Source organism: Triticum urartu, chromosome 3, assembly GCF_003073215.2.
Source record: "Triticum urartu cultivar G1812 chromosome 3, Tu2.1, whole genome shotgun sequence".
In the NCBI taxonomy this organism is placed as follows: Eukaryota; Viridiplantae; Streptophyta; class Magnoliopsida; order Poales; family Poaceae; genus Triticum; species Triticum urartu.
The window spans coordinates 55,504,610-55,519,272 of NC_053024.1; the positions used below are offsets into that span (position 1 = coordinate 55,504,610).

Below are 14,663 nucleotides of genomic sequence, written 5' to 3' on the forward strand. Positions count from 1 at the left end.
CGCTGGAGCCAGCGCCTCGCCGCGCGCCAAAAATTGGCTCACCCAACACTGTATTCTGATTTTGAGTGCGCCGCGCGTTGGACGGTTGTTGAAGATCCTATTAGGGAACCTCCTCTTTTATCTTAGCACAATTAGCAATTCTTCATAATAAAGTTGCCATGATGCCTTTCCCTAAAAAACAGCAAAATAAAAACTGCAGATACTTACAACGGTAGCCAAGACATTTATTTAAAATCATAAATTCAAAACCCAACGCTCACGATAGTCACCACAAACACAAACCGTGCAAACACAAGAAACTCTTTTTTGGTGCTAATACGAGTACGTCTACCCTGTTGTAACAGGGACATGAGGGACAGCGAACACCACTAGCTCGGCCCGCCGGCGCGTGATGAGCCCGTCCTCCTCAGTCATGTCCAGCTCCTCGGGGAGCATGCCGTCCGGCAGCTTCCAATCGAAATGGAAGAGCAGCGCCGCGAGGGCGAGCTCGAGGTGCACGAGGCCGAAGGAGACGCCGGGGCATATCCTCCGGCCGGCGCCGAACGGCAGGAACTCGAAGTCCACCCCCTTGAAGTCCGGCGTGCCGCAGCTCTCGAACCTCTCCGGGACGAACTCCTCGGCGGAGTCCCAGTGGGCCGGGTCCCTGCCCATCGCCCAGGCGTTGACCAGCACCATGGCGCCCTGTGGCACGTCGAAGCCGAGCAGCTGCTGCCGCGGGCCGCCGCACTCCCGTTTCAGCATCACCGGCGGGTGCAGCCTGAGCGTCTCCTTGATGACCAGCCGCAGGTAGTGCAGGTCCGTGAGGCCGTCCTCCGTCACCGTGCGGTGGCCGTCGAGCTGCCGCCGGACCTCGTCCTGCGCCCTCCGCATGGCCGCCGGCTTACGGAGCAGCTCGGCCATTGCCCACACCAGCGTGGTCGACGTAGTCTCGCTGCTCGCACTAATCAGGTCCTGCATGCATGCAAACAATAATGGTTGGTTGACGCCTTTCGATCGAGGAGTCTTGGTGATGGTAATTGGTAAACACTAGACAGGATCGGGATTCGGGAGAGAGCTTACGATGATGACCAATTTGATGTTGTCCGTGGTGAAGGGATACTTGGAGTCCATGTCGTCCTGGAGCCTCAAGAGCACGTCAAGCAAGTCCTCGGCGTGCTCCTCTCCGCCGTCGGCTGATCTCTTCTTGTCCCGATGCTGCCGGATGACGGAGTCCATGAAGGCGGCCATGCGTTTGTTGCGGTGGTCGATCCTGGCGGGCACGCGGCTGAGGAGCATGGCGAGCCGGGACGACGGGAAGAGGTCCGGCAGGGTCATCCCCGGTACGATCTTAAGCCCCTCCCGCAGCAGCGTGAACAGGGTGTCGCGGTCGTCGCTCCTCAGGCGGCCGATCATGGCCTGCACCGAGGAGTCCGCGACGAACGACGCCAGCCCCCTGGTCAGGTTCACGGACGCCGACGCCGACGCCGCCGACGCGACGGAGCGGAGCAGGCGTCCCAGCATCTCCGCTCTGACAGCGCGGAAGGAGTGGACGCGGCGGTTGCTGAGGAGCTCGAGGGTGCAGATCTTGCGGAGCTGCCGCCAGCCGTCGCCGTAGGGCGCGAAGACGAGGCCCTCGGAGCCACGCAGGAAGAGCTGCATGGTCGGGCTGAGGGGCCGCGACGCGAAGGCCACGTCGTGGGTCTTCATGATCTCGCGCGCCGCGTCCGGTGAGGAGACCACGAGCACGGGGAGCTGGCAGAACCGGAGCAGCATGAGCGGGCCGTGGCGCCGAGCCAGGTCGCGCATGGCGTGGTGCGGCGGGACCGACAAGCCGGCGAGGTAGTGCAGGTGTCCGATCACCGGCAGCGCCCATGGCCCCGGCGGAAACCGTTGTCGGCCGGCCGACCTCCTGCGGCTGCGGAACACCCCCACCAGGTAGAGCGCAGGTACCACGACCAGAAGGAGAGGCAGGAGGAGCGAGTAATATGCTGGGCTCTCGGCAGCCATGGCCACTAACTTGGAGCTCGGTCGATCGGCGTCAAGCGTACGTGGTGCGCTGATGTGTTGTTTCGTGAGGAGGTTTGGATATTTATAGCGGCCTTGCGTAGAGTGTGGTCATCTTGGCTGCACCGGAGCGATTTGTTTGCATTCCGTGGCACCACCCCGGCCCGGATGGCAATGCGATCTCTACTAGACAAGTCAAAATCGCCTGCGGTCACCTGCTACGACATCCGCCCCGACTGCATGCACAGCTTGAAGTGACAGCTCACAACGAGATACTTGGACACCGCTCCTTCTAATTATCCCATTATCTTATCTGCATACGCTTGGTTTTACATCATCAAAATTGTTATACCATTAGATTTACCAACTTGATTCGCTAGCATCCGTCCAATCTACGTGTGAGAATCATCTACCATGCAACATACATTAGCGTACTCTAAGCGGATTTTAAAACACGTTGCATTTAGTTGTGGCATGCATAACTTTTCAAGTTAAGATTTGTTTTGCTTATGCAGAAATTTCCCACATAGTTTAAATCATAAGCCATCCACATCATCAAGCGCATGCAACCAATCCACTTTTCACCACATGCAAGTTCTCCACACCATCTGACCATCAAGCACATGCAAGTCATCCGCATCATTATTTTGCATCTTCTTCTTCTTCTTTTGAGCAACAAATAATTAAACTTGAGTCATAAGGCAATATAACTTGCATCCACCCTCCATTTACCTATAGGTTTTCTACGGCCATATGGTGAGAATGTGGTTCGGCATTATTCTCATATATTCTAATTTTACTTTTTTAATATAATTTCATTGCTATAAATTTTGGCAGCAACGCGCGGGGTGCTATCTAGTGAAATTAAGTTGCAAGCAACATTTCAATATTTAAGGTATTAATCATCGCCTCTCCCTCATTGAAGTACATCAAACTTTGTTTATAGTAGACAGTTAGAAAGTCATTGTCTTGAGGCCCCAAGGACCAGCGCACTAGAACAACAAATGTCGCTAGTGGCTTGCTTGGACTGATGGGGAGCTTGCTTGGACTATTGTTGACCTTCTTGACTTGTGTCGACTAGACTTGACTTTCATTGACTGTTTATGTGGTGTGCCATGTAGGATAGGCTGAGGGACATTCAGTAGGGTTGAAATCATATATTCACTTTTGGGATAGTGGGGATGCCATCCTGGATGGCTTGTTCTTTTGCTATCTTGGTAGGTGCTCTCCAATGTTGCAAGCTCCTCCAGTGTATGGCCTTTGATTTTATGTGTGGTTCCTGATAGTTCCTGCTTGGGTTGCTAGTGTTCCGTCTACTCTAGGTCGATGGTCCGTGGTGCTTGTGTCGATGATCCTTTGGTCGTTTCCATTGTAGTTTTTTCCCGGGGTGGTGCCATCTGGTGTTGTACTATTTTTTCTATTTAATGGATACATGCATCTCTCCACTATGGTTTGAAAAAAAACGGTTGGCTTGTTATGCATGATAGACTAAATACCATAGCCATGCTACACGGAAAAACTTTTTTCTGCCAAACTATATGCATCTTAAATTTGTGGTGATGGAGTCTTGCAAACAAGAGATCGCCTATTCTAAAATTGCAAAGCTTGCCAAACCTTGTCCAAATATATGCTACTTTTGATCAATCATCATGGGCGCTGTTCCTAGTCACCCACTTCCTATTTAGCGCTTATAGCGCCAGCTTGGGCCAGCCCATCAGGCAGTTTTTAGCGGGAAGCTCCTCCGGTTTTGGGAAGATTCTAGAAGATTCCTGTGTGGCGTTTTCTTTTTTTTTCTTGTTTTTCTAGACCTGGTTTTCTTTGGTTTTTATTTTTTCCCTTTTTATTTCTACCCTTTTCCTTTGTCCTGTTTTTTGTTTCTCTTAGTTTGACATTTTTTCAAATTCGTAAAGATTTTATTATAATTCATGAACATTGCATGAATTCATGAACTTTTTCCAAACCCATGAACATTTCTCAAGTTCCTGAAGTTTTTCCTAAATTTTTGAACCTTTCTCAACTTCCTAAACTTTTTACAAATTCATTAACTTTTTAAAATTTGTTGAACTATTTTTAATAAAAAATGATTGTCAACAGCGACGAGGAAGACTCTCCTAGTCAGCCTATAAGATAGATTCCGAAATCACTAATTAAAGAGTACTTGTTGCAAAGAACACTCCATCTTCCCTGGTCGCGACAAGTGGTGCACATGTAGCGCGCCACTTGTCGCAACCTGAGAGTTTTCCTTTTTTTCGTAGATCCGTTTATTCAAAATGTTTTATCTCTTAAACCGTGCGTCCAAATCTCGAACTGTTTTCGCTGTTGGATTCCTCCCGTCGAGATCTTCAAAACTAGATACCATGTTGATAGATTTTGACGAACTTTTTTTTACGAAAAAAACTGGACGAGAAAACCGAACCGGGAGCACGGGTTTTTTTTCTTTCCGAAAGAGGTACGTCCGTGCCTCTCGCAGAATCACAACTGTGCCTTTCGTGGAAGCAAAACTGTGACTCTTATGGAAGAAAAAAACAAAAGACATGTTTTTTTTGTTTCTGAGAGGCACGGCCGTGACTCTGGCGAAAGCACAACCGTGCCTCTCGCGGAAGCAAAAACCGTGACTCTCGCGAAAGAAAAAAAACAGAGAATGCATTTTATTTCCATTTCCGAGAGGCACGGCCGTGACTCTTGCGAAAGCACAACCATGCCTCTCGCGGAAGCAAAACCATGACTCTTGTGAAAGAAAAAAAAAACAGAAAACGCGTTTTGTTTTTCCCTTTCCGAGAAGCACGACCGTGACTCTCGCGAAAGCACAACCATGCCTCTTGCGGAAGCAAAACCATGACTCTCGTGAAAGTAAAAAAACAGAAAACGCGTTTTGTTTTTCCCTTTCCGAGAGGCACGGCCGTGACTCTCGCGAAAGCACAACCGTGCCTCTCGTGGAAGCAAAACCGTGACTCTCCCGAAAGAAAAAAAACAGAAAATGCATTTTGTTTTTCCCTTTTCGAGAGGCACGGCCGTGACTCTCGCGAAAGCACAACCATGCCTCTCGCGGAAGCAGAACCGTGACTCTCGCAAAAGAAAAAAAAAATAGAAAAGACATTTTTTTCGGTTTCAAAAGGCACGGCCGTGACTCTCGCTAAAGCACAATTGTGCCTCTCGCAGAAGAAAAACCGTGACTCTCGCGAAAAAAATGAGTTTTTTTGCGCAAAAAAAGTGAATTGATCGAAAAGCTAAGGAAGACCTGAGGAAAACCAAAACGTCAAAAACCCGAAAAAATCGTTTAAAAAGCCGAAAACGCGTGCGGAAAAGTAAAAAATAAAATCCGGAAGGAGCGTCCAGAGCGCGACACGTGACGAATGGTTGAGAGCGCGCCAAGTGGTGCTGATAGTTGGGGGCTCCCGAAGGAGCGCTCGTTAACTAGTTGCTCTCCATAGATTCAACGTGTCCTTTTTCAATGGAAATTATTATCATGGGCTATTTGGGTCAATGCAAATGAGCATATCTTCAACAACATTATACCTAACTTGTACACACGGTATGATGTTGTAAAAAGGAAACCTTTTTGTTTTATTGGAAATTCAATATGTGCTCGAGCTCATATGCTCATGGATGAATACAATATTAAAATAAACAGATTTTTTCGCATCTAACATATTACATATGTGTAAACTTTCATGAACAAGTGACATTCGTGGTGGTGCTGTGAGAAAAAAAAATCCGTTCTCTAAAAAATATTTGTAGTACTGACTTTTTTTCAGATCACCACTATATCAGTTCTTCACCAAAATTTACATGGAGTTAGAACACATGAACACGTTTGTTGTAAATAAAATCAGATTACTTTAATTTTTTTACTGTTCGTCACATGGTGTACACTTGCTCGGCTGCTCGGGAGCTAAAATGTCCTCCTCTGTTTTATTATTTTCTTTCCAGCTCATATATATATGCCCAGAAAATATTTTAGCAAGAAAAGAAATTGGTGTGGCGCATTTGGAAGCTTGGATGGAACTGGTATCTTAGGTGTCACTCAAACTCTGTGGAAGTGGCCGGCCTAACCAAACAAGGATAGCAGAGTGGCAACAATGGCGACGGACACTGCCGTGATCCGCGCAGGAACTCTTGCAGGATCGCGCCTGAGGAACATCCCTTGCAGCAGCGGATAGCTAAGTGCCGCGACGTAGCAGAGGAGGAACAGCTCGCCGGTGCCGGACACGTTGCCGCCCCTGCCGACCATCTTCCAGACCCCGCCGACGAGCGCTGCAGCGTTGAGCAGGCAGAGCGTGGTGGCCGGCAGGAGCAGCGCCGAGCATCCGGCGAAGTCGAACACGCCGTCCCTGTACAGCCTGTCGCCGGACGCCTTGCTGGTGAGGTCGAAGTCCACCGCCCGGCCCCCGGCGCCGACCAGGCTGAGGGCGACGCCGAGGCAGGCGAAGAGCTGGCCCGTCACGGCGTTGAGTGCCCAGAACCTCTGCTCGTTCCACCACGTCCTCGCCGCCAGCCCACGCTTGGCCACCGACACCTCCACCAGGTGCTGCAGCGACGACGACGCGAACACGGCGGCGAACCAGAGCGTCGAAGCTGCCTCTGGGAACGACGTGGCGCCGCGGAGGAAACAGAGCTGCGGCACGGTGGCGTAGCAGAGCAAGGGGAAGGCGTACAAGGGCGTGAAGGCGTAGTATGCGAAGCCCATGCTCTGAGGCACGGAGATGGCGGCGGCGGAGGCGAGGGGGCAGTGCCTGGACAGGCCGACGGCGAGCAAGCCGGACATCCACCGCTTGTTCTGCACCAGCGCGTCGTTGAGGTTGGTGGGCACGCTGCCGAGGAACGGCGGCCTCGACCCCGTCGCCGGGAAGCAGTAGACGGACGTCCACCCACGGCAGTAGAGCTGCCGGTAGCCGGTGAAGTAGTCCTCCACCACCGACTGGTACAAGAAGCCCACCTCCTCGCCCCATTCGGTGCCCGTCTCGTAATCACAGGAAGCCACCAACTCTGCATCTTGCGGGAGAACATCACCTGCAGCAACAATGGTGCTCCCGGTCCCGGATCGGCGCAGCGACGCTATGTGACCATTCGAGACGCCAAACCTCCTCTTCAGCTCGCCGACCTCCACACCGGAGAACTGATCCTGTGAGCTGCCCGGCCCGGCGCCGTAGACGGCGTCTCTCCTGACGCAGAAGCCGGTGCCGGAGAGGATCGGGCCCCGGAGGCCGTCCAAGCCTTTCCACCGCGTCTGCACCATGCATGCACCAAGATTACTTGAAAATTCTGAGAAGATGACTGATGCAATGCATGGTCGATTGGTCTTCTTACGTACCCAGAAGATGGACCTGAGCTCGTTGGCGTAGATGTCGCTGCTGCTGAGGTTGTGGAACATCTGAGGGAACTGCACGAAGGCGAGGTCGGCGCGGCGGCGGCCGTCGAGGTGGAAGCACATGGCCTCGAGGAGGGAGCTCCGGCTGTTGCAGTACATGTCGCAGTCCAGCACCATCACGTACGGCGAGTTGCTCATCAGGCTCGACACCCGGAGCTGCATTGCGCAACAAGGACAAGAACAATGTAAGACAAGATCAACTCTGGCAAAAACACACGATTGTACGTTGTGATCAATTGAGTAGGTGCTCACAAGGACGTTGAGTGCGCCGGCTTTGAAGTGGTGAGTCGACGACCTCCGCTTCTCGCGAGACACGTAGACCAGCAAGGGCATGGCGTCCTCATCCTCGTCGCCGTCGCCGGAGTTGATGTGGCTGCTGTCTTGCCCTTGCTCATCGGTGATGATCTGACATGGTGCGGGTGGATATTACTCAGAGACATATATATATATTGATCGGGTGTGCTACGGTTGTGTGCTTTAGAGCATCTCCAACAGACGCCCAAAAAAAACTCCACGCATTAAAATTTGGACACCGATAACTGCCACATGTGTGGTATATTAGCCATCCGCCCACACATCATGTGTGGCGTAAGCACGAGGCAGCCCACACATCGTGTGTGGCGTGAGCACGAGAATTGCCCATACGTGTGGGCGCAGCTACTTCGTGCCACACGTCCAACAAATACTATCCATCTCCACCTCGCGCGTGTGGCACGAAGCAAGAATGTCCACACGTCCTGTCGCAGCTACATTAGGTACTCCGCGGGATGACGATTTAGTTGCCATCCGGGATGGCAGATGTAGTTATCCGAGATGGCAAGTGTAGTTGTAAAAGCATGGCAACTCCATCTGTTTTGGTTAACTATAGTTGTCATGTCTAATTTATGGTAGTTGCCACGTGTAATCAAACCGTAGTTGCCGTATATGATTAACTACTTGTCACATATGGTCAAACAGTAGTTGCCATGTGTGTTTATCTAGTTATCATGTGTGGTCCAGCCATAATTGCCATATATGGTTAATCACAGTTGCGATGTGTGTTTATCTGGTTGCCGCGTACGCGCAACTGCAGTTGTCGTCTAGCAACGAATTATAGTTGCCATGTGTGTTTACCTAGTTGCCACGTTCGTGTAACTGCAATTGCCATCCACAACGTAGGAGTCGTCGTGTGGGTGAAAAGCAGTTCGCCCACACGCGCATGGACTAGGTGGTGGCTGTGTGGGCAGAAACTAGTTCGCCCACACACACAGCTAGCAAATAGCATGGTGCGGGGCGTGTGGGCAAACTCTCCAATGCCCACACACCAGCCCCGTCCTACATGGCACACCAAATCCACCTTTTCGTATCGAGATTCATGCAAACTGCACTGGACGACGATACATGTGTGTGGGCGAGTTGAAGAAGTGCTACACGAGTGGGCGTTAGTGTTTTCGTAAAATTTTGTTTTTTTGGGCGCCGCACAGCTCCAGCAAATGCTGTAGTGCTAAAAGTTTTTGGGCGCGCGCTGAAAAACGCTATCGTGCGCAGCATATTTTGGGGGCTCCGGATTGCGCGCGCTTCACAATTTGCACGGTGTGCTTTTTGTGCGTGCGTTTTTGGGCGTCTGCAAAAACGATGTTGGTCTCGACACACTAAAAGTGCTAAAGAGGCGTGCCATAACTTTTATTGGACGCCAAATTTTTGTGCGGTCCTTGAAGATGCTCTTACCTCGACGTGAGCATCGTGATCTGCTTTTGTCCAACTCTGAGAAAGAGTTGCGTCGTTCATCACCTCCTCGACACCCTCTTTGAACGTCTCATACATATTCTGCAAAATTTGAAGGAAAAATAAATGTTAGGGCGATGCCGTCGGTGTCGGGGCTTGCAGCCCAAAGGCCCACGCAACTCCGAATGGGTTCGCACAGTTAAAGTTGCATTATGAGCGCTCCACCACCGCTGTTCATGCGATTTTGTTGGTACTGCCTTAGAACATTATTACTAAGATTTTGTTGGTAATCTTAGGGTTACTGTTCCCAGAGCTTTTACCAAATTTGTCGGGGGCTCCTATTTATTGCCCTTAGGATAAATTGTCCGTATAACACTAGGGTGGGCCGGTCTAATTAGGGCACCCTCATTCGCTCTCGATCCAGGAAAAAAAGTTGGCACCTGTTGCTCTATATAAGAACAGATTTCCTATTTCACATCTAGATGTGAAATAGTTATCTCACATTTAATTTCCTAGCCATATGATTTAGACATTAAGATTAGTATTTCTTTGTTTTTTTTATTGATTGTTCTTGTTCCTGTATGCGTCACTCACGCCGGGCATCATGGCAGTAGGCCGTTGTCTATCAATTGATGTTGCTCCTCGTACGTTGCCTCCTCGTTGGCTGTTGTGGCCACAGGTGAACTTTTTCCAATTTTTTTTGTTTTTTTGGTTCAAATTCGAAAAAAGAAAATCATGATTTTTTATTTTTTTTCACCTTTTCATCTTTCCTTTTAAAATTTTCATGCTTTTTCCCCATTTAGTTGACTGTCCATCATTAAACAAGGTTTGTATTTTTTGTCCAAGTTGCAAGTTTAATCTCAACTTGCAACGAGGGGCGATCTTTTTTTGTCATAGTGCAACCCCACCCTCGACCCGCAACTGGACTTCGGCATTTTTCATCTCAGTTGCAAGTCCATCCTCAAATTGCAACTGGGCTCGAAACTTTTTTTGTCCTAGTTTTAAGTTTAGACCCAAAAATTTTTGTTCCAATTGCAAGTTCACTCTCAACTCGCAATTGATCTTTTTTAGTCTCAATTGCAAGTCCACATCGACTCGCAAATGCGGCCTGATTATTTTGTCCTAGTTACAAGTCCACCGTCAACTCACAACTGGACTCGACCTTTTTTTTTCTTAGTTGATAGCCCAACCTTGATTTACAACTAGGGTCAACATTTTTTTTTTGAGTTGCAAGTCCATAGCCGACTCGCAACTGGGCCCAATCTTTTTTGTCCCAGTTGCAAGTCCACCCTTGACTCTCAACCGGGGATTGATCTTTTTTTGTCTCAACTGCAAGTCCACTCACGACTCGCAACTGGGCTCAATCTTTTTTGTTTCAGTTGCAAGTCCATCCTTGACTCGCAACTAGGGGTGGACCTTTTTTTGTCCTAGCTGCAAGTCCACTCTCGACTCGCAACTGGGTTTAACTTTTCTTTTCCTAGTTGCAGGTCCACCCTTCACTCGTAACTGGGACACGGTCTTTTTTTGTCCCAATTGCAAGTTCACCCTTGACTCGCAATTGGGCCCCAATCTTTTTTTCCTAGTTGCAAGGCCACCATTGACTCGCAACTGGGGCCCGATATTTTTCCCAGTTATAAGCCCATCCTCAACTCGCAACCTGGGTCTGACTTTCTTTTATGTCCCAATTTTGCAAGTCCATCATCAACTCGTAACTGGGTACGGCCTTTTTTGTCCGAGTTGCAACACACTGGGCGCATGATTTTTTTGTGGCACGAAACAAATAAAAAATGCATGAACATTTTTTAATTGTCTCAATTATTTTTTGAAATGGCACAAAGAAATATTTGTGCACGTACAAGCTAGCTACAAGCAGCCTGATCGATTCTTTGACGGGACATACTAGTACTAGTTGCTCAATCTAGCCAGGCAATCAATTTGATCGATTCTAGCCCGTAGCAGCTCACCTACACATGCGACACAGGAAACAATTGGATCGCCACAACCACAACGCGGGACTGTGGCCAACAAGCACGTCAACGAAAAATGCGTAAGAGGCTGTAATTTTGATGATCAACAAACGGGAAAAACAATGAAAAAAGTGAGCTGATGCTGACATCATACTTAGATGTGAGATATTATCTCACATCTAGATGTGACATAGACGGACCCATATAAGAAAACTTATAGGGAAAACCCCAGCAACGCCTGGCTAAAAAGACTATATCGGTGAAAAATGTAGATTTTACAAAGTATTCACAAAATTTAAAATTTTCCCTAATTAATGTTCAAGAATTTTAGAAATTGATCATCTATATTTTATTAAAGTACTCATGGTTTGTTTAAATACGTCCACGAATTTAAATACAAAAGGACATGAAAAAGAAAAACATCTAAAAGGAGAATACTGACAAAAACTGGTAAAAAAATCCGAGCTGAAACATCAGATTGACTCAAGAATTGTGGTCGCGCTGGAGCATACCCTAGTCTGGCTGGTGGGGTATGCCAGTGTCCCTTTTCCGGCCTAGTTGAGTTTACATGTTTTTTTCTAAGGATTCTCATAGTATTTATCTTCACAATTTCTTTTCCGATGTGTAGCATTCGTTTCACGGGAGCTTTGACGATTCCTTAGGATTGTGTCTGATTTGATTCTATCAGGTTTATGCCTCGACCACTTGTCACAGACTTGGCTATTCTATGGAATCCCACTTGCCTCTCGATGCCTTTGTTACGTACCATGTGTCTGAGCCGTATGGTTATGGTCCAGCTAGCTATATGCCTGTGTTGTGCTTTGTGTTCCTCTCATTGTTGATTTTGAGATACGAAATAACATGTGTATACAGGGCCAACGTGACTATATAGGCCCTGTTTAGTTCGGCTTTTATTGACGGATTCCGTTGTCGCGCAGCAGAATTTGAACCAAAGGGTGAACCCAGCAGAATTCGATTACAGAAATCTGCTGTCAAAATCTGAACCAAAAGCGGAAGCAGCTCAGGATGTGATTTTCAAAATCTGATTCCGCTGTGGGTCAAAATCTGAAAAAGCTGTATCAGCTGATTTGCCAAATGACTTACATCTTTTTCACATCAAATTTTCTACTGCTGTTTTTCCACAGCTGCTTTTAGAAATCCACAGCCGAACCAAACAGAGCCATACATATGCCTACGACTGTCTACTGGCCTCCATCCTTGGTGGGAGACGTGTCGGTGATCTATTGTGTGGATTCATGCTACGCGTGGCGTGGTGTGGCCTGTGGCGCAGCATCGCACACATGTTTTGCTAGTTTCAAAACTAGACAATGAACTGAAGTTTCAAGCAAACCACTTCATATTTAAAGTAATACTCGTGCAACCAAATATGGAGTAATAGTTTTTTGCGAGAGCAAACAAATAAATTTAACAGTATTCACACAAGACAAGTGGTTTTTAAGACATGATCACATAAAGTTACAGCTAATAAATCAGTGTGATGTCGCGCCAGAAGAAAACTCAGTGCGATGGTTAAGCAGTACTTCTTCCGTCCGAAAAAACTTGTCTCTCTACTAGATACATCCATTTAAGGAACAAGGTTTTTTGGACAGAGACAGTATGTAATACTGTAAGTTTGTAATACTCCATCCGTCCGAAAATACTTGTCATAAAAAAAAAGAAATATATCTAGACGTATTTTAGTTTTAGATGCATCTCTTTTCATCCATTTTGATTACAAGTATTTTCGGACGGAGGGAGTAGGAGTAGCGCGGTGTAGACGCGGAGCAGTCAGGACTCTGGACTGGTGGGTGTTGTGTACATGCACGTCAGGTTATTTTCAAAGTTTAGACTGCTGACCGTGGACAACGAGGACAAATGCAACGCTCATTCAGCCAAATAGTCTCTGATGTCGACAAGTATACTATGTTTTGAAGTTTGAAGTTGCCTAGAGCTACCCAAACAAAAGCCGTGGTACGTAATGGTACGTATACCAGTGAAAAATAATCCGGTAAATTTATAGTTCTACATACAAGGAATTCTACTGCCAAATCAATTCATGTACGCACCTTGATTCTTAGCCTGTCGTCGTCGAGCTCTTGCCGGTGGTGATCGCCGAGGTCGAGCTGATCGTCGCCGGCGAAGAACCTGTCGGGGCACGGGCACCGCACGCCGTACTTCCTGCAGAAGGGCACCCAGGCCCTGGCCAAGGCGTAGGCCTTCCTGGCCGCTAGCAGGGTCCGCGGCGACCCGGCGTCGTCGGAGAGGTACACGCTGAACCGACCGCCCGGGTAGTCGAGCGCCATGGCGGAGACCACCGTGTTCATCACCTTCGCCGCGGGCTCCTTGTCCGGGTCGGCCGTGACCACCATCACGTCCACGGCCGGGAGGGCGGGGCGCGAGAGCCGGGACGGGAAGGCGGCGCGCGAGACGGGGCGCCACATGGGCGCCTGGGACAGCGCCCACAGGAAGAGGAGCACCAGGTCGGCAGCCAGCATCACGTGGGCGCCGCGGTGGGCGATGGCCGCGGCGGCGAGCGCCACGTGGAGGGCGGCGAGGAGCCGGTTGACGGTGGCGAGGGGCTGGTCCGTTTGCACGGTGTGGAGCTGGAGCGGCGCGTCCTGCGAAGGCCTCGCCGCCATTATTCCCGTTGCGCGATGGACAGCAGAGCACGGGACAAGAAGAAGAAAAGGCGAATCTTGTGCCGCCGGCGGCAAGCTAGTCCAAGAGACAAGAGTCAGAGTGCCAAACCGCTCAAAGAGATAGTGTGCCCAAGCTGCTTTCCTTGACTTTATAGCTCATGGGCAAGCACGCGGGAAATATCTCGGTGCATATTTAATTCTTGAAATTATTTTTTTTTGCACTGATACAGACGTATTTATTTATAGAGCTAATATTATCGGGAGTCATAAAACTTGCGCTCGATGTTTAGTTTGGATATGTAATGGGTGTAGTGGTTTGCTTGTGCATGGATGTACCCGAGGTATGGAGTTCAAATCCCTGCGCGTGTACTTCTTATTTTCACTAGTCAATGTGTACGTGCAATGCAAGTTAATTTGGAAATATATTAAGTGCATGCGGATATTAAATAGAATATTATTTACATGTTATTATGTGATTAGCACTATATTTGGCATGAAATTAATTGCACGCTAAACGTATTAAGCGCTCGACATTGAAGCAATCTAGGTCATTGGATTGACATGATTTGATGGCCGAGATTAATTGTATCTGCCCCTTTGGGTCTTTTTATATTGGTATAGATTTTTTCACACCACCTCATGCTGACAAGTGAGATACACAAAGGGGACTATGCTCAATTAAATTAATTAAATGCAGAGCAAAGGTGCTTCTACAAACAATAAACGTGGCGAGCTGTTTCGGTGTTTAACAGTGGGCCATAGCCACGCTGGCGTGCCACGTAAGCATGTGATACGTCTGAATATGAGCAAAGTGACCGTATTTGCACGAGAACGTAAGTTAGATGACTAGAAATCCGTATATTTAAAGTTTTAGCATCAAACTGAACATCAAGCACAAGTTCTATGACTCCCGACAATATTACCTCTTATTTATATCGCTGCTCTACTATTAAACAAGACAATATACATTAATTATTCAGTTGGGGTGAAGTTATCATGAAA

The 14,663-nt window shown here is 48.4% G+C and overlaps 2 protein-coding genes across 3 annotated transcripts; both read right to left on the minus strand.

Annotated features, from left to right (window-relative positions):
* Nucleotides 1–220: 220 nt before the first annotated feature.
* LOC125547928 (premnaspirodiene oxygenase-like) lies at nucleotides 221–2,020 on the minus strand. Its single transcript, XM_048711662.1, has 2 exons — nucleotides 1,060–2,020; nucleotides 221–951 (listed from the first exon to the last, which is right to left on the minus strand). The coding sequence occupies exons 1-2, from the start codon at nucleotides 1,984–1,986 to the stop codon at nucleotides 328–330; spliced, it is 1,551 nt and encodes a 516-aa protein (XP_048567619.1). The 5' UTR covers nucleotides 1,987–2,020; the 3' UTR covers nucleotides 221–327.
* A 3,851-nt stretch (nucleotides 2,021–5,871) lies between these two features.
* LOC125542796 (cellulose synthase A catalytic subunit 7 [UDP-forming]-like) lies at nucleotides 5,872–13,790 on the minus strand. 2 transcript variants are annotated; one of them, XM_048705969.1, is made up of 5 exons: nucleotides 13,089–13,790; nucleotides 9,059–9,157; nucleotides 7,604–7,756; nucleotides 7,295–7,507; nucleotides 5,872–7,210 (listed from the first exon to the last, which is right to left on the minus strand). In XM_048705969.1, exons 1-5 carry the CDS (start codon nucleotides 13,659–13,661, stop codon nucleotides 6,032–6,034), a joined length of 2,217 nt encoding a protein of 738 aa, XP_048561926.1. In that variant the 5' UTR covers nucleotides 13,662–13,790; the 3' UTR covers nucleotides 5,872–6,031. The 2 variants fall into 2 exon arrangements, with proteins under 2 accessions (XP_048561926.1, XP_048561927.1); XM_048705970.1 differs by lacking the exon at nucleotides 9,059–9,157.
* Nucleotides 13,791–14,663: the final 873 nt, after the last annotated feature.

What these genes read in the sequence shown, in the direction of transcription:
- LOC125547928 (XM_048711662.1), bottom strand. Translation starts at nt 1,986, where the DNA reads ATGGCTGCCGAGAGCCCAGCATATTACTCGCTCCTCCTGCCTCTCCTT. An exon ending in ACATCAAATTGGTCATCATC is followed by an intron (nt 952 to 1,059) that starts GTAAGCTCTCTC and finishes GCATGCATGCAG; the next exon opens with GACCTGATTAGTGCGAGCAG.
- LOC125542796 (XM_048705969.1), bottom strand. Translation starts at nt 13,661, where the DNA reads ATGGCGGCGAGGCCTTCGCAGGACGCGCCGCTCCAGCTCCACACCGTG. An exon ending in ACGACAGGCTAAGAATCAAG is followed by an intron (nt 9,158 to 13,088) that starts GTGCGTACATGA and finishes CAAATTTTGCAG; the next exon opens with AATATGTATGAGACGTTCAA. An exon ending in AGCTCAGGTCCATCTTCTGG is followed by an intron (nt 7,211 to 7,294) that starts GTACGTAAGAAG and finishes TGCATGGTGCAG; the next exon opens with ACGCGGTGGAAAGGCTTGGA.